Source organism: Psittacula echo (assembly GCF_963264785.1).
Source record: "Psittacula echo genome assembly, chromosome: 16".
NCBI lineage: Eukaryota > Metazoa > Chordata > Aves > Psittaciformes > Psittacidae > Psittacula > Psittacula echo.
This window is the reverse complement of record NC_137752.1, coordinates 2,324,517-2,343,837: the sequence shown is the minus strand read 5'-3', so window position 1 is coordinate 2,343,837 and position 19,321 is coordinate 2,324,517. Positions and strand designations below refer to the sequence as shown.

At 39.7% G+C, this 19,321-nt stretch overlaps 1 protein-coding gene across 12 annotated transcripts in view; it reads left to right on the top strand.

Moving 5' to 3' along the window:
- Window positions 1-19,321, top strand: part of TTLL11 (tubulin tyrosine ligase like 11) — a 59,274-nt gene that overhangs the window by 24,274 nt on the left and 15,679 nt on the right. For 8 of the 12 annotated variants that reach the window (XR_013958139.1, XR_013958140.1, XR_013958141.1 and 5 more), the window contains exons 7-9: window positions 3,891-3,995; window positions 14,063-14,320; window positions 16,724-16,830. Coding sequence is in view for 7 of the 12 variants with exons in the window: in XM_080630706.1 (XP_080486832.1) it covers window positions 3,891-3,995; window positions 14,063-14,320; window positions 16,724-16,830 (470 nt within the window). In the remaining 5 variants the exon portion in view is untranslated. Of the gene's footprint in view, window positions 1-3,890; window positions 3,996-14,062; window positions 14,321-15,009; window positions 15,545-15,854; window positions 16,047-16,723; window positions 16,831-19,321 lie in introns of those variants that run through there. The other 4 variants (XM_080630703.1, XM_080630702.1, XM_080630704.1 and 1 more) reach the window with 4 other exon arrangements.

Below are 19,321 nucleotides of genomic sequence, written 5' to 3'. Positions count from 1 at the left end.
GAATAACTGTGTTGATCATTAAGAAGTCTTTCTGTTTTTTTTTCTTCTTAGGATTATTAAATGAAAACCTTTGTGATAAAGTCCAGCAACAAGGAAGGTTTTATCAGGATATGTCACTTTCCTCAAGTCTTTGTAGTGCAGCCGCAAGAGTTGCTGTAATCTTCAAGGTTTGCTCCAGGAGAAGGGAGGTCAGCAATAAAGTGGGGTGGCTGCTTAGTCTGCTTCCAAATGGCATAAAAATGAATGTGGAGGCAGTGAGTCTAAATACATCTTTGAATTCAGTTATTTAATAGAGATTGGAAGTGAGTCTGAGTGGTAACAGAGTCTGCCGTAAGGCACGCTGTATTTTGCATCCGTCATAGCCAGCAGTGATGACTGGGGCAAGGCGCTTCACTGAGCTGCAATACAAAGGCTTTGCGGCACTGGCAGCTGATCGAGCCTCCTTCTGTATCTGACAGCATAAATGTTGGAGCTCCTTTGGTGTGTGCTCTTCCTTTGACTGAATTCTAACTGAGTAAGCTCCTTTTGTGTTGTGTTGGTTTGGTTTTGTTTTTCTTCTAACATGAACTCAGGAATACTTCAAAGCATCCCTGGGAGATTTGCTGTGTACAGATGCTGGCTGTATCCAGCCACTGCTGATGGCAAGCTTCAGCTGAAACCAGTGAAGACTCACATTAAGCATGGTCAGAAACTTGCTCAATTTACATTGGATGGGATATAAAGCAATTAGCAATTTTCACCTTATTCATAAAGTACTTAAGAGAGGATGAAATTACTGTAGTTGTTATCGTCATTCACCTTTTCCCTTTACCTCACTGATAAACTGGCTTGCAAAAATGGTACGGTGGAAAAGTCCATGATGTTCTTAGATGTTATTTCCACTATTCAGGGCTTCTTGTGTGTACTCTTTAAGGCTGACATCTCTTCAGCCTGAAAAAGGTTTGTGTTTTTGTGTTGGACAAGGGCTTAATTTCCAACTAATTTTCCGTACTTGTCTCAGGTTGTTTTGGGCTTCTCTGCCTCAGTGATCCAGGCATCCGTCCAGCTCTGCAAGTGCAATTCATTTTGTCAAAGGGTGTTAATCTGAACTAACTCTCGAGTTGAAAGCCTGTCGTGTAGTAAAAGCTAAACAAATGTATTTGTGCCTAGTGAGTCCACTGAAGAGAGTACCAGGGCAGAGGAGGACATGGTGTAATGTGCTGTCTAACTGGAAACCAGGCTGTCCAGCAACACTCTACATAAGGAAGTAACTTTCTGCTTATAAAATTGATTTGATTGAAACCTAATTTGTTCTTCATATAGGGAAAGAAGTTTATTCTGTTTTCTGTCCACATTCTACGAATGCTATCTCCTCTCTTCCTCTGCTTGAATGCATTTATCTCAGCCTGTCTAGTGCAAAGAGGAGGAAGAAAATGAGCGGTTGTCTCCGTTGCTGAGAAAACTGCATAGTTGTTTTTAAAGTACATTTTTAAGAGATAGTACTCTATCTTCTTTCTGTGCGTTTGCTATAATTTCCTCCTTTGTTTTCAATACAGGAAAGCTCTTGTGATTTGAAGTTAAAGCTGTCTTTTTTCTTTCTGTCTTAAAATATAGGGCAGAGGCAGCACATGTGAGCCTTCTCTGTCCAAGTGGGTTCACTGAATTTGCATGTTCATGCAAGGAAGGTGATTAGTAGTTAGGCTGAGTGCAAATTGGTTTTTGCCTGACACTTCAATATGCTAATCATTAGAGCTGAGTTCCTGCTATCAGCAAAATAATCTTCACCTCTGCTCACCCTGTAGCTTGCTAATATAATCTAGTCTTTTGGGTGATATCTTGACTTACTGCAGGAGTAGTAGCACCACCCTCACAGGGAGGAACTTCCTAAGGTCTCAGCTTAGTCTCCCCTCTGGCAGGTGAAAGCCATTCCCCTTGTCCTGTCCCTACAGGCACTTGTCCAAAGCCCCTCTCCAGGTTTCCTGCAGCCCCTTTAGGCACTGGAGCTGCTCTAAGGTCTCCCCTTCAGGAGCCTTCTCTTCTCCAGGCTGACCCAGCCCAGCTCTCTCAGCCTGGCTCCAGAGCAGAGCTGCTCCAGCCCTGGCAGCATCTCCATGGCCTCCTCTGGACTCGCTCCAAGAGCTCCATGCAACTCCACTTTTAAATTAATTTTTCCAGTTGGTTTATAATGTAAACTTCAGGAACTTCCAATTTTCTGTAATCTTTCTGATACTAAATTGCTTCCCAGCAGATAGTTTCCATAGAATATGTGTGCAGGTATTTAATATAAAGATAAATGGTAGTATACCTAATGCGTATTTGTATATATGTCTGTATATGCAGCATGCCTATGTGTGTATTTGTACCTGGTATAAAAATGTCTCATTTCTTTCCTGTCTCCTTGCCATCTTTACAATCTGTATGTTACATGTACCTAGAGCTACGACCAACTGCGATAGCTTTGACAGCGTGAAATCTGTGGGGTGAGCCTTGAATACTTTGGTTTCCAGTTAATAGTTGTAAGTTCCTTGTATAGCTGCTGAGCTGCAGTGTGTGCTTTGTGTTCTCTCCGGGATGGCACAACCCACGAGCAAATTGATTTAAAAAAATAAGATTTCATGCAAGCAGGAAGGTGTTGTAACAAATCGATCAGGCAAGGGCATAGTAAAGTACATCACCTTCCTAATAAAAGAAACAAATTCCTGTGGAGTAGGGCTCCTGGGCCACATAAGTGTTTTATTAAGGTAACAGTAAAATGGAATAAATGAATGCTAATGCATGGATTATATCCCTTAACACCAGTGGAAAATTCATACATGCAAATGCCTTCTAAGAGTTATGTTTTTGCAGTGTATTGAGATGTCAGGGTTCAGAATGGGAGAACTTGGAGCAAATAGTTGTCAGTGTTGGTACAGCCGTGAGTTACAGAGCAGATTGAATGATCTAATTACCCCATGTCATTATAAGAAATAACACAGTTCATTTCTGTATTTCCATTTGATGCAAACCATTAATTCACTGCACTGGAACATGAAAGCCCAAGTTTGGAACTGTTAGTTTGAACAAAACACAATCCATTCTTTTGTTATGGCAGGCTGAAGTAACTGATGGTACCTTTCATTGACTGCAGCATGTGTCTTAGGCAGCAGGTTTCACTGGCTTGGATATGTGATTTGAGGAGAACACTAATAAAAGGCAGCTCAATTCTAAAATTAATTGAATTTCTTCTGATTTGAAAAAGCTCTCTTATTTCTAAACGGCTTTGAGTAAAGCTGTTAAGATACGTGGAGGGAGATAGAAAAGATCCCTTTCTTTTCATTACAGATTTGCTTTTGCTGATTTTTGCATGCAACTGAAATTGCTGAGATCTCAATTCTTTTTCATCCTTTGGAGTAAAATAAAGACTCCCTAGATTTTTCTTTGCTCAAATAAACCCTGAAGTGGGATATCAAAATATGATGCAGGAGAAAATACCTTCTCAAGAAAATACCAAAGCAAGAAGGATTTGATAGGCTTGATAATTCCTTAACAAGTATGTACTATACATGTAAGTTGTGTGACAATCCTTAGAGGGGAACCAGGAGGAGGGAGAAGCAAAATCAACCTAAGGGACCACAGAAGTCAAAGACAGAGATACATGAATCCAATAGATTCCTGGAGATAAAATCTGATAGACTAGGGAAACGCAAGAATTTCCTATTAACTCGACTTTTCCACATGGACACTTAACTGGAACTTGTTCTTTAGATGGATTTAGTGGCTAGGAAGTGCCAGAGTTTAAATGCGTGTTCCTAATTTGTGAACGTGAACTTCACTGTGCCTTCTTGTGATTCTGTGTTTAAGTGCATTCACTGTTCCATGCTTTCTACGTGGGTTGGTCTGGTGCTACATTACACGTGTGTTCACTGTTCTAGATCTGGAGCCTTGCCTTGCCTGAGCAACTGTCTGTGCTGCCTGTTCCCCGGCCGTCAGGGCAGTGACCTGTGCCAGGATGGACCCAGTCAACGGCTGCGGAACAAGTATGTCAGAGAACAGAGCCATGGCATGGGTCCAGCTTGTGCTGCTCGTGCTCAAAGTGTTCTGCTGCTTTACTGCAGAGAAACATCTATAATTTATACTCACAATTTAATATAAAGATATAGCATTAATAAGGTTTTTGAGGGTATTTTTAATATAACAAGGGGGGGGTTTAGGCCTGAGGAAATGATAACGATGCGTGTCAGACATTCTCACAGGACGCTTCATACATTGGAGTTTAAATATTACTGCACTGCTTTAACATGTTTCTGGTATTATTGGTTAATGTGTAAATGCAAATTGTTTTAGGGAGACTTACCCCTTTTCAGAAACAGTTTTAGATTAAGCACTTTTGTTTTTCTTTTGCCACTTGACTTCCATTCACATTCTAGGTCTTCCTCCCTCCATTCTGTGTTGCTTGGGACTTCCATGGATTTTTCCAGTGTGTGATAGTATTCCTGGACTGCTTTGTAATAATCTCTGGTAGCTGCTTTCCTCCCTGGAAGAGCATCCCTTTAAAATAACATGGATATATACAGGAGCTGGAAATACCATTTTTTGTTCTGTGTTTTCTTGCCTTGTACAGGAATACTGTGATTTGTCAGCATAGGTTTGACAATGATCTCTTTTCCTGGCAAGATGTTTACCCTTCAAGACTTTTTTTTCCCCTGCTGTAACTATAGGGTAAATGCAGACATTTATTTTGATAACATTTGGTCTTGAATGGAATGGAATGAGAAATGAAGGAAAAATGGAGATTATTGCTCTGTTTTTTTGCAGGAGCTTTATTACTCTCATTAGCTTCAGGCCATCAGAAAGTTCTGTGTTCTCAGATACTGCACATAATGAGTATGAATATTAGATCATAACCATGTCTGAGAACTATTTGCTTATTCCCCTGTTTGTACTCACATACTAATGGCGAGGGAGTGCAAAGCAGGTTTTAAAGGGACAGCAGAATGAAGGGCTTGGAATTTTGGTTTGAGTTAAGCACAGGCATTGAGCAGGAAAAGAAACATTTTCCCTCTTACAGATATCCTTCAGGTGTTAGTTCTGCAGGATCCTGGTTTTATTACATCAATCACAAGCAGCTTAAGGCTTCCAAAAACACAGTCACAGACAGATGTTGAGCCTGTCTGGGGATTAGAAATATCCTCTTCCATTAAGTATAAATTAACTTAATCACCAGGTATGAAAGATAAGCAGCATAAACATCATTCCCTGAAGCTTTCATTAAAATTAAAGTTCTATTTAAAACTAGGCTTGTACTTTCTATGACTTGATCCCCCTTCAAAGAGATTATATCTATCTGCTGTAAATTCTTACAGTGACAGAGTGACAGAAATGAATGTATTGGGGGCAGTGATGTTCTCTATAGTTTAACTTCTGCTGCCACTCATCTTTTAGCAGGAGAGATGATTGGCTTATTTTTAAGTAATAATTGGTCTCTAGTCTCTGAAAAATGAGAAAGCCATAAAACTGCCTAGCACCCAGTTGCCACAGAAGGAAAGCGTAAAGCCACATGGAGCATAATCACCAGTAGTGTTATTTTGTGTGTGTAGAATTCACCTGCTTTAATAGGAGGATTACTGCTGATAAAAAGCAATTGCACTGCTGCTTCCTACTCTGTTGGATGACAGGGTAAAGCTCCTTTCCTATCCTACCATAATCACGACTGCTTTCTAAGAATCATTTCCACAGGGGAAGAAATTCCATGGAGTTCAGGTTTTTTTCTCTTCTACTGTAAGGCACTTGGTGGTCTAATGCTGGTTTCAATATATCATCAGGCTTTACAACTGGTTTGCCTTGGCAGTATCCTGCATTACTATTTTTAAGGCACACTTTTCTAAAGAAACAAAGGAAAGTCTGGAGGAGTAATGAGGCACATAAGTACCTTAAAAGCGAAGAGTGAACACAAATAAATCTACTAGGAATAATAAAAGCTACCTTCACAAAAAGTAAAGTATTGGGGACAATACATAATGATCTTTGTTCTAGAATAATTCTTTGCTACAGTGGAACAAAGTCTTTTGATGCAGGTTTTGCATTGCTTATCCATTATTTCATTGTAGTAATGCTGTATTTCTGCAGCACTCAGGCTAGATGACAGGTAATAGCATGAGCATTCACTGCTTCTGTTACATTGAAAGTAATAAATCTTTAGCTGATGCAGACTGATATTACCATTATTCTTAGAAAGTTGGAAATAAAGAATCTCAATTAATAATTAGGAAATAACTTTTTTTTCAGCACATTGCATCTGAGACTCCTCAAATGCATTTCTTCAGTGAATTAAACTATGTATTAGGGAGTTCTATAGAAATAAAAACAGAGCTCAAGTGCAACTATTACATACAGTTGGGTGTTCATCCCACATGTGCAGTATCTGCTTTGTATCTCTAAAGGATGTCCCTTCTCTCTATGGTGTGCTGCTGCACTGACTCCAGTCATCACCTAGTAAGGTAGGAGTTTAATGAAACTATTTAATCACAGTATCACTGTTGAGTGCTTTCAGTTTTGGTTATCAGGTTTGAAATGGTTTATTGGATTGAGCTTTGGTTTAAAATACAAGGGAATTAACACAGCCTTTCTGACTTCTGATTTGTTGAAAACCTAAGCGCTTCTTTTCATATATGTTTCTGAGAAACTCCTCTGATCCATGGTGATTCATCCAGGAGAGCTCTGTACAACTCCTTTGAAGGGGAAGTGTTAGTCTTTGAATAGTACTTGTTGATAACTGCAGTAAGTGTGTCATTGCTTGTGTGGCTGTTGGACATTACCTCGTACAAACTTCATTTCTTCCCAGGCAAAATGTGTAGGACAGCACATGAGCTTGTCTAAGGTTCTGAGTTTGAAGGGTGGCTCTAGTCTTCTCTCCATATAATAAGAAAACATCAGAAGTATTCTCATCCGTCACTTTGTGTCCCTGGTGTGGAGCAAGTGAGGATCCACACAACGTTTCAACATCTTGCAAACATTCATTAGCAATGTGTTAAGGTGTCAGACTTGCACAGTCTTCTGTTTTCTTTCAAAAGCTATTTAATCTTTAATGAGAAGTGTTTATTTTTATAAGAAACCCACCCAATCTGAAGAAGCAGTGAACCATCCTTCTCTGAAAGAGGACTGATGTCTGTGGTGCTTTGAGTATGATATGCAGTAAACAAATAATACTCCTGGGATGGCAAATGGAAAGGCTGCAATGAGCAGATGGCTGGGCATGAGAGCTGCTGGGATTGTAGATGACAGGCTGCAGGGGCTTGGATTTAACTTCTTCAAGAATCTGATAAATTATTTTGCTTTTGTTAAGCAAATGGCAAGGCGATGGAGTACATTCTTAATTTGTCCTTGGAGTCACCTAAAATGTGTTTGCCAACTCACAGACAAACTTAGTGGGCTCCATTTCTTTCACCCTTCTAGAGTGAATGCAACGTTAGGCCTTGAAAGTGCACGCAAGGTTAGACATGGTCATGCTCACAGTAAGGTTAAAATCTAAGTGATGTGATTATCTGTTTTATTTCTTTTGAGATATGGATTCTTTTTTCTTGGAGAGAGATGGAAATTCTAACTGCTTCCAGAGACAGGGCAGCTGCTGTGTTTTCAAGCTGTGTTTTGTATGATGGTTGTCTGCCAACAACATGGTGATTATCAATCCTTATTTCTAATGCAATGGATTCTGCTCTTTGAAATATGGACTCTACTGTGGTTGCTTTGACTACCTCAAAGCATTCTCCAAATGTTGAATAAACTATGTGGAAGAGCAATAATGCTTCTAACATAACTTCCAAAATCTCCTTACTCTCTGGGGTTTAATCTTCCTTTAATACTTTTATCTTTGTGCAACTTCATTATTATTTTGAAAGGAGGAAATGCCTATTGACGGTTTTTACTTTGCCAGAGGGCAAAGAGGAGATGAATATTCTGTTTCTTTAATGAAGCTCACAAGTAGCCAGGACAAAACAAAAGATGCTGATTATTCACACAAGACGCCGTCAAACTGTGGCACTTCTTGTTGTCACGTACTGTGAGGGCTGGAAGTCTCTGTGCATTAATAAAAGCAATGGGATTAGTTCGTAAGAGAAAATTCATGAATGGTTGATAATGCAGAGCCACTGCTCTGGCTTTGACTTAGTTTCCTAAATGATTTATTTCCATGAATGAGCACACAAACATATTTCATAGCTCCACACCCCAGTAACAAAGGCATACCTGTTTCGTGGGAGGTCCGTAGACTGCGGTGATAAATGGGTGGATAGATAGATTTGTCATGCAAATTATTCTCTGTTTTTAACTATGTTAACATAGTTCTTGCTTTGAGAATAGAGGCTCAGCTGAGGGAGTAATTATAGCTTCAGAACCCAGAACATAATATTTTCTTTTATTAGGTAAGCAGTTGTCAGCTGATACCAAAATTGCTTAATTTATACTCCTAGCAATGCCCTGGATGTTAAATACACCATGTGAGCATTCCTAAAAATATGAATATTGCAATTCTTACCCAATTCTACTCTGAACTTGGCAGCTAACTTTTATGTACAAGTAGACAAAATGCTGTGAATTCTGAAGCCTTTAATTAGTAGTTACAGATTTGTTTGTCCCTCAGCAACTTGTATTTGCATAAAGATTAAGGCTGGTCAGAATGAAAGGGATAAACCGTAGATGGAGGAAACATTAATAAATTAGTAATCATGTATAAAAGATAAGTAGTCTTAGATGTCATTTCCATAAGCTTTATTAAAATTTAAATTCTTTTTTAAAGATGCAGTTAGTATTTTCTCTGCAGTTGATCATTTCTAAAGAGAGATCTGTCATGAGCTGCAGAATGAGGGAAATTAATGTATCGGGGTCAGACATTAGTATGTAAATGAAGCTTTGCTTTTATTCTGTACAGCAACAGAAGCATTACCTTATGTTTGACCTTTCATTCATTTAGCCTGACTCAGCTGTGTCAGTCAAAACTATTAATTCTAAGGAGCAGCTCTGAAGTGTGGGGCTCAGCTTGCTTCTGCTGCCTGTGCCTGTAGGGAATCCCCTGAGAGAAGAGGTAATGGAGAGGACCTGTGCAAGAGTCCCTTGCTGGAGGTTTGGATTTTGTGATCCGTTCCCCACAGCTGCACCGTCCATAGACATTTTGCAAGGTGTTCAGGGAAAACCCTGGGTGTTGTACTCAGACTCTCAAGGTGAAACCTTGAATGGGTCAGTAAAGGTGTGCATTGGAAGTCACTTTCTGGAGTGAGAAGGAACTGGATGGTAAATATGCATAGGAGTTTCCAGCAGCTCTTTGAATCTGACAGGTAACATTACAAAAAGGTGAACTTTTCTATTTTCCTGTATTCCAATGAGTTAATGGTAGAAAGGGAGGTGAAAATCCCCTTTTTGTTTTCGTTGTTGCTGGACCCTGAGCTGTATTTCTGCTTCTCGTAGCTGTACTGCCAGTGCTCATAGTGGCCTTGGATTGCATGACCCTTGGGGAGTTGTCATCCGCTTCACCCTTATGGTGTGGCGATGGCAGATGGCAGTGAAACACAGCAGAAAATGTAATGGTGCATTGCAAGTGAGCGTAATTCAGCCAGCACGAGGGCAAAAAATAGGATGTGCACTGTTCCCTTGCAAAAATGTGCAGCTCACAGTCAAATCCTGCTTTTATAGATCCTGAGTCTGGCTGTCATATCCCTGAGCTAAGCAGCTTTCCTTAATGAGTCGTGTTGAGACCACGTAGAGATTTGTTGCGTACATGTGTGCCCATAGATCTACAGGAAATAAGCTTTTATTGAAGTAGTGTCTGTGGCAGCAGTGGAGAATTACAGGCTGGGTATAGTCAGTGTAAGTGCTTGCAGTTAAGGTGAGTCTGCAGAATAGGCAAGTCTATCAATTCACTTTACAGATAGGGACAAGCTCTTGTGGAGGTTTGCTTTGCAAGAGGTAGTTCTCTTAAAATTGCAAAAGATAACTTTCACTTTAATCCAGATCATGATTAAATTATATGTGCTTTAGGAAATTAAACTTCAGGAAATCTTGGGGGGTAGGGGCTAGGCTAAAGAATGAAAACAAATCATTAAACTTCGTAAAAGCAGTAACCTATAAAAGCAGATTAAATAGTACATTCTCTTTTTTTACTTAATGGAAGTACAAGATTTGGCAATACAGATTGAATTATGTTTTTCTTGTTCTGATTTAAATATTTTATAGACTTCCCCAGTGTATGAGTGGAAAGGAATGAGGCATGCAGTAGCGTGCATGGTTTTAGTTTTAAAACGCCTTTCTAATAAGAAACATGTTTTTAAAAGCTATTTCAGTAAAAGTTTGAAGTGGGATGCTGGTTTTGAGTCTTTATCCATGACCTCAAAGGCAGCTGTAGGCTTTTCTCCATACAAAGGGAAGAAGGAAGTTCTGGGTGATAATTTAGAGCCTCTGCTTTCTTACACTCAACAATAATTTTTCCTTCACCATAATATAGGGTTTTTTTCCTACAAACACAATTTTCTCTGACCCTTATACAAACCCAGCATAGTCCTGCTTAATAATTTGACTTGTGTCCGTTTGGAATTGTGTCCATTCCCGCTCAGTCAGGGAGACAAGAGTCTTTTGTGGCTCCCATCACTAATGTGTCCAGAGTATTTGTTAACGGTTTGGCTGTTCCCTTCATGGCCATTTCACATTTCTTTTGAGGATGGGTTGAAAAATGAAAGGCCGAAACCTGTCTTGTTTAAACTATTGCACTTCCTCAGAAGTTCCAGGGACTGTTGCTTCAGCAGAAAGTCCTATGAGGGTGCTGAGGCGCTGGCACAGGGTGCCCAGAGAAGCTGTGGCTGCCCCATCCCTGGCAGTGCTCAAGGCCAGGTTGGACACAGGGGCTTGGAGCAAGCTGCTCCAGTGGAAGGTGTCCCTGCCTGTGGCAGGGGTTGGAACTGGATGAGCTTTAAGGTCCCTTCCAATACAAACCATTCCATGAAAGAGAGATGAATTTGTGAAGGAAGGACAGATTTGCAGATGAAGACTGTGGTGAGAGACTCTGATCCCCAAGTCAAATGTTGGTCTTGGTGTCATGGAGTGGATAAGCAACACTCCAGCCTCCCACCCTGGGCAGCACAGGCACCAAAGAGCACTGGGGCTATAATTAATTTATCTGAAGCTGATCCCTTTAGCAGTCTCTTCAGCATTTTCTTTAAGAAATGAAATATAATGAAATTTCCTCAGCTCTACTTGCACCTTTTAAAGCAAAGCTTTGTACTTTATGAAACTGCAAGCATTAATGATGAATGAATAATGTACACTCCAAAACACTCTGGAATTTAGAATAAGAAAGGGTTTGAGGCTTCCAGGCGTCATTAAAATAAGAGTTACATTACAAAGAACACAACCTTCTCTCCTCCTGAGTACAAGGTTTCACATTTGGTCAGGGTCTAGTTCAGCTGGCTGAAGATTTGAATTTTTAAGTTAAGGAACAGACCTTTTGAGATTAAAAATAGAAGCCTGCATGCTTATTGTTTCTCGGCTTCATGTAGTCTCAATTTTGGTAGCCAGAGGGTACTTGACAGCAGTGAAACACCATCCAATCTTACATGAGAAACCTCCAAAACTAATAATTTATTGCTTTAAGCTTTACTTAACTAATGACAGAAATAACATTCTTTTCCTTACTATCTGCAGCAAAGAGGAACATTATCAAAGCACTACTCAAGATCTGCATTTATTCTTTAAAGACTTTTTAGAGCCTTTTAGCTCAAAAGTGATCGCATTTATAGATATTCAACACCAGTGAACATAAGTGTGGATGCTTTTTACAAAGACCTGTTCCAATGGCTGCTAACATTCAGCATCTAAATAAGCTTGGAGCTGGCATTTGGTGCAGGGAGATGTTTCCAGCCTCGGATCTGTGTCAAGTGGTCACGTGTGCGGTCACATTTGAGGTGGTGCTGCAGTGGATGGTGACCCCCTGCCATTTGAGGTGTGAATGAGTTCAGAGTCTAGGTTCAAGCAGAGTTGAAAACTTGGGTCCAAAAATGTCTTTTAGAAGTTGGACATCACAATGTAGTTCATACTAATTAAAACTTTATTGCTTTCCTTGCAATTCTCACTTCTTTTTTTCCTGTAAGGGCCCTTTGTCTTGCATTTGCCATACATCTGTTTTCAACATACCTCTCACTAGAAGTTCAAGGTATAACTTTGAAGTATTCCATACTAAAGGGGATGCAGTGTGGCAATGGATTAATGTCTTTCAGGGAAATTTAGTAGAAAAGAAGTCTACAAATCCATGGGGATATTGGTTTTGGATGAGTGACTACAGGCTGGCTGGGAGAGGGCTAAGGAAATCTGCTGCCTTTGCAACCAAAGTCAAAGGTACAGATTTACTGGAGATTTGACTTGGATAATAACCATGTTGATTGTTATCCCCTGCTGGAACAGAACTTTCTGAAGGACACTAAATCTGCTCAGGAACACAAAAGATCAATGGAGTAAAAGCACTCATTTTTTTACTACCTAGTGTGAATTATACTTATTCTCCATGATGGGTACTTAGAAAAATGACTGGAAAGAAAATGAAAACCTGCATATGCTTATGTGTGTGCCAGATAATTACCATCAGCTCTCAGACTTCCTGAACTTGGGAGAAGAGCAGTCTTTAATTTTATCTGGGTATGTCAAACACAGACAAAGAAGTAAAACTATGTCATGCTGAATAAACATGTAACATCTATTTTGGAACGCCATTATCTTGATCAGCTTTATTTAGGGAATTTGGCAACAACAACGAAGATGAAATAATGTATTTTGACAGGATGCACAGAGGATTTGAAGACAAAATAATGGGATTGCCCAGAAATTGTCTCCTGAATAGTGCCAGTCTGCATGAATATGAACAGTATTGCTTCTGAATGTATCATTACAATTTATTCTCTGCAGATATATCTTACTGAACTTTTTGGACTGTATTTATCAGAGAAGGTAAAGGCTTCTAATCATCGGTGAGAAATAAGTTTAGTCTTAGATTATTACAATCTCTAAACATTTCCCATTAAATGTGCCATGCAATTCCGTGAAACTCATCTTTTTCTACATACCTAAATTTGTTTGATGCTGACGGTAACTGCACATTGGTGGTTCCTTGTCTCTGGGGAAGAATTCAGCCTGTTACCTTCCATGAGGTTGTAAAGACCTTTTGAAAGGAATATGGATATTCTGCAGCATCACAAGGGATCTACATTGAGGAGAAAAATAAGATACGGGAGGAGGTTGAAAGGTGTAACTCCTAATGTTTAACTCTGTGACCTAAACCCAATCTTTGCTCTTTTAGATAAAAACAACTTGGTGGGGCCTGATTTTTGTTGAGAACTCAAAAAAAAAAAGTGATGAGAGAAAAATATTGTTCCAGATCAGGGATGCAGAAAGGAGCAGTGCAGCCTGATGTCCGCGCAGGCTTTCTGTTACTAAACTAAAATGTCTTTGTCAGTGAATGCACTATAAATGTTTCTATAGGAAAGGGAATTGTAAGGGAATTATACAGGCATATCTTGTTACTAGTGTTTCAGTTTTGGAATGTTTTAGATTAAATAAACGGAAAGAATATGATTTTCAGGAAGGACTGAACAGTCACATCAAATGTAATGTCTTAAATTGCCATCATTTGAGGTTCTAAAATCACCCATCTTTTAAAAAATATTCATGTATATAATCTGGTAGCTGGGTTGATGGCCATCCCTCTGAGTTTCTGAACCCTGGAGACGTTTTCCATCTGTTTCTACAGCTGGGGCAGTGCCCAAAAGGCACACAGCTAGAATGTGTTGCAGTTTAATACCTGTGTAGGAAACTGATGACCTCTTCCTAGGACACAATAGCCAAGGGTCTGTATAGAGGGAACCACAAAGGGTGACTGTGTTGTTGCAATCAGGGGATAGTCTTCTTATCCCTTGAACTCTTAAAACATGATTTCTGCCTTAGGGAACCTTAATATTTGTTCTTGATTTTTCCTGATTGTAAAGATCTCATAATGTTTTATACTTAAAATCAGAAAGAATATTGAATCTCTTGAGATTAAGGTTAACATAAGATACAATTATTTTGTGTGCTGCAGGTGTCAGACTTCGGAGCATGTGTCGGAAGCAAACGAAGACCTGTTGGACATAGGACCAGCAGACGGCCCGGAACGTGAGACCACCAGAACTCTGGAGCCTGAACTCCCCTCCCTCTGTCTCAAGCAAGTGTTTCCCAAGTACGCGAAGCAGTTTAACTACCTGCGGCTTGTGGACAGAGTGGCTGCATTGTTTATCCGATTTCTTGGTGTGAAAGGGACGACAAAGTTGGGGCCAACAGGTTTCCGGACATTTATAAGGTCAGTAAGGTGAAGGTTGCTTTAGGAATTGCTTAAGGTGTAGTCAAGAAGTTACAAACAGATCCTTGTGGAGTAGCACTGCTGTCTCTGTGCTTACCATCGGTTCTGCTGAATAAAAGCAGGCCCTAACAGTAGTACATTTTTAGTTGTACTAAAATTGAGTTTTTAAGGTTGAGTAATGCTTTCTAAAGAAACTTTTCCCCACAAGTTCCACTGAAGCATTGCAAATTTTTTATGAAATAGATAAATTTTTATCATTCCAAGCTCCCAAAATACGTGACCTATGAAGCTGTGTCTAGTAGGAACCTGGGTCTTTATTCTACAGCAGCTCGGTGATACACTGGGAGATACTATTTGCAATCTTTGTCAACCTGTCATGTTCTAGTAAATTGTAGGGATACCAATGTGAGAAAATGACAACTGGAACTGGGTCACTTCATCTGGTTCTGTTGGCTGTGGGGCACAGCCATCTGCCCCAGGCCACCCGAAAGCCTTTCCAAATGCCAGTTGCTGCTGCATTGTGCACTAAGGATTTGCATTGTGAAATTGCAACTTGCAATGGCAAGGAACTCAGTTTATTTTTTCCCCATATTTTTTTTATTTGTGAGGGTTTTCTTTTCATTGTTTTTTATGGATAGATCTGTTCTAGTCATGGTACAAATGTCTCATTTTCTGTCTTTCACTGACAGCGACAAAAGAAATAAGCAGCAGCAGATGTACCCTTAAAATACGGATCCTGTTTCTATGCAGATGCATTTCGCATTCAGGAATGAATATAAACAATTTGATTTATACAAATTATGATATATAGAAAATGACTGAAGGCATCGGCTCTTTCCATAGACCAGTACAAGATTGTTTCCAATTCTGTATTTTCTATTGTTTAGTCCAGCCTTAATTTGGCACTTGTAAGAGGAACACAGAATAAATGCCAGCATTTTAAGAATGTGAAAATAAATTGCCATATCTCAATGCAGTACTGTTTGCAGCTTCTTAATGCATGTTAAATGAAACCTTTTAATATTGGCAAATACGTTGTTTGTTTTTCCCAGGGGATCTATAGCAACTATTTGGCCCTTCTCTAAATGCTGACATTAGTGCTTATTTCAGAAATAAGGTCATGATTCTAAGATGTGTTCTGTATCACTTTTCAAGAAGCAAATGGCACACAAGTGTGATTTTGGGTGTGTGGGCAAATGCAGAGACCATCCACTCACATTTTAGCTAATCACAATCTGTTCCCTTCAATAATGTCTTCATTATAAAAAGTAGCTCAAAGAAAAACACTGATGGTGGCTCCAATCCTTGCTTGGGTTTTGCCTAAGATTTCTTTCGGACTATCTAGGCCAGACCTTAACTTTGTTTTACAGGAGCTCTGCTTATGCTATTAAAAAGTAAGATTCTTTTGTATTATCCAGGTTTTGGGGAGATTTGTAGGGTTTTTGGGGTATGTGTGTGGGGTTTTTGTTGTTGAGGTTTTCTCTTTTCTGGCTAGAAATTTTGGCCCGCTCTTTGGCATGTGTTCTTGTTCCAGCCAGGCTGCCAGACATCTGGAAATCCTGGACAGATGGCTAATGCTCAGAGACTGATCGACACCACTGCAGGCTCAGACCACACAAGTGTCAGATCTCCTACATGTGCTTATCACCGAATGCCTGAGATACATCCAGAGATGCTGCTGTTTTCCATGCAGCCTTCAGGAATGCACAGGGCAAATCTTCTCAGTGTTCAGGCATGAAGAAGTAATTCTGTGCTTGAAAGCTTTCCTCCAACCTTTTTCAACCAGGATCAGTCAAATAAGAGAGCATTTTTCTGCACAAACTGCCTGATGTTGATAGTCTGTGCTGATTTCTGTTGGGTTTTGCAGTGTACCAATGAATTCCAGTCTGTTACGGCCTCAGAAAGAGTGCTGGCAATAGCTGGGAGAAAGGAGTGTGTAACAGTTAAGTCATATTTTTAATTGAAATATGCAGGGTTTTCTCTTTTTTCCTGCTTTGTTGCAAAACCCAAATAAACCAGATAATCTATAATCTGACCTGCTGCCTTTCTGTAGCTAGAGACTGACGTGAGATTGCACATGGAAATTGGATTTAGGTGCATGTTTCTAAGGGGGACGCTTCTCTTACCCAGGGTCACTTCTGGCAGAGGTGATGCTGGTGTGATCTGGACAGGCAGCAGGACAAGGCACATACAAGAGATGTTCTGCACATGAAAAATTCAGGCCTATTTCAGATACATATGCTTCATATGTGCTTTATTTGACCAAGCATGTTACAGTGTGTACACATGACATGGGTAAACTTTTCTCCCCAGTGTTCTCTCAGTTGCCTTTGCAGAATTTTTCCTAACTTGGAATTTTGGATGTAATCAGAATTTCTTCTTTGTGTTGTCTGTTTTTAACAGAAACTGCAAACTGAGTAACAGCAATTTTTCAATGGCTTGTGTGGATATCTTATATATTGATATCACAAGAAGGAGGAATGGCATGGGAATTGACCACAAAGAATCAGGTAACGGTGTTCTGTATTTGTAAACTATGGAAGCTGGGGTTTTCCTTGCAATTTTGGTAGCTCAAGCACATCCCAAACATTCAGGGTCTTTACTAAGGATGAGTAGCAGTGCTACAACCATTCCTTGCTGTAATTGTTTTGTTCATACAGGAGCTAGGTCAATCAGCCAACCCAGCCTTTATTAGTGAATTACCTCCTCATCTGCTTTGGTCACATTTTCAGATCTGAGACAGTAATCTATCAAATAGCAGAGTTCAGGGATTATTTTCTTATTATTTTAATGGCCTAAATACACCATTTATTATATAACTTAATTTCTAAAATTGCTATTACACCTCTGTATGAAATTGAGTGCATAAATTTGGCAACTTCTCCAACAGCTTCTGTAAAATGTTGAACAATTTCAGTTGTGCTGATATTCCCATCTCAACCAAAAAAAATGTTCCTGACAACAGTTTTTGGAGCCATTTATACCAGGGAAACAGCAGCTGGAGTATTCTGGAAGGTTTTATGCCACTGCTGCTTGGGGCCATCGAGGAGGATTGTCAAGGTTCCATTTAAATCAGTGTGGGATAAAGAGGTGCACCTCGATGCTGCTGGTGTAACTAGCATGCTGGTCACAGAGCTGCAAGCTGGCATCTTCCCAGAAACTGGTTCAAAATACAGTTTAATATAAGAAGTTGAAGATGGACATGGATCTATATAATCATGCTTTTTTTCTTTTAATGCTAAAAGAGCAGAAGCATCAGAAGTCTCCAAGTTGAGACTGACTTCTGTATTTGTTATCCACCCCCATACAAATACATCTGTAGTTCCCTCCTGCATAAACATCAAGAATCAGTCATACATGTATTAATTTGTGATAGCGTGGTCAGGTATGACACCAGGAAAATTAGTTTTATATAACCCTTTTGAATATTTGAAGGTGCTTCAGAAATGTTAATGAAGCTTATATTTGTATGAAATAGATAAGTATTGTGTCTTACTTGAGTATAGGTATCCTACAATATAGAGTCTGTGTATATGAAGTCAGGTAAGATAAGGCAAAAAGGGAGTAAGTCGAATATAGGCTGTTCATGTGACTGACAGAAAGAATAAATCCAGACCTAAGAATAGAAGGGAGAAAATGAAGGTATGGTGCAGAGGAGACAGTCTGGTTTATTGTGCATGAACTCCCATACTACTTTAAGTAGGTTTGGGTCACCTTAGTTTCACAGGTATGTAAAATCTGAGTATTTGCAGTTAGCATTTCAGTGTGGGTGGAAGCCATTTATGTGATGAGCTGATAGAATTCCACGAGAAAAAGTAATAGAAATGCAAATGAACCTTCAGGCTTTGAGAAATTAAAGAGATTTGTTGATGGGTTCAGCAAACCAGATGTTGTGTTAAAACACAAAATACCCTGCATTTCTGCTGGCTCTGTGTCTGGCCCACTTCCAGCTGTAACCAGTACTGAAACTCTTGCTGTTGCTCTACAACACCAGCTCCATTATATGCTTCACATGAGTGTCACTTCTGGGGGAGAAAGTGTGTGTGGTACCAAAGGTGCTTTCCCTGCCTGCAGCTCACCAGGACTGATAAAGTAATTTACTGAGCTGGCAGCTGCTGCTTTCAGATAACAATTCCTTTGCAAGCTCTTTTACAGGCAGGGTTGTAAGCAACCCCACCTGCAGCCCGAGTGGAGAGAAATTATACTTCACAATGTAATTGTAATATTCTGAAAAGGTCTTTTCCTGCAGCATCAATGAGCCAACATCCAGTTAAAAAAACCCAAAGCTTTCAACATCTCATCCTAAAATAATCTCCTTAAAGTGTATGTTCAGACTGGGAGAGCCAGTTAAAGCACAAAGCAGCTGTAACAGTTCCTTGTTGCTGGCATTCTGCAAACCAAATTGTGGTCTGGCTTCTTAATTAAGAATTAAATAGGTATTACTTCAAGGGTTTAAATACAATAATTAGTGTTAACATGCAGCCCCTCTTTCCATTGGCTGTGGTAGTGGGTTATTAGTAAGGTGTAATCAAACAGCACCTGAAGAGGCTGTACTGCAGCACATGGTTTCTGCAGGGCACTTTTGTTTGTGAAGGAGCAGAGCAGAGTTCTATTATAGCAGAGAAATGTTTTGGCACTTTTGCTTCATACACACTTCAGCTGTTTGTTTTTCATTCAGTTGAAACAAAATTACTAGTGCAGAATTAATGGGTATGGCTGAAAAACGGCCTCTTCACCTGCAAAAGGAGGGCTGAGGATTCATACCCACCCCAGGCTCTGCAGAAGGGAAGCAATACTTCAAATAAACTCACTTCTGTGATAAGGTGATACTTGGTAATGGGGTTATCGTTACAGTGCTGCAGACTGAAATAACAGACTATTTAAGTAGTTCTGCATTTGAACTTGTGGTTTAGGTCCATGTCTCAAAATACGAGGTTTAAATGACCCAATTCAGTTGCCGATAGAAACTTGATTTTTCTCTTCGGATGGATTGTTTTCCTC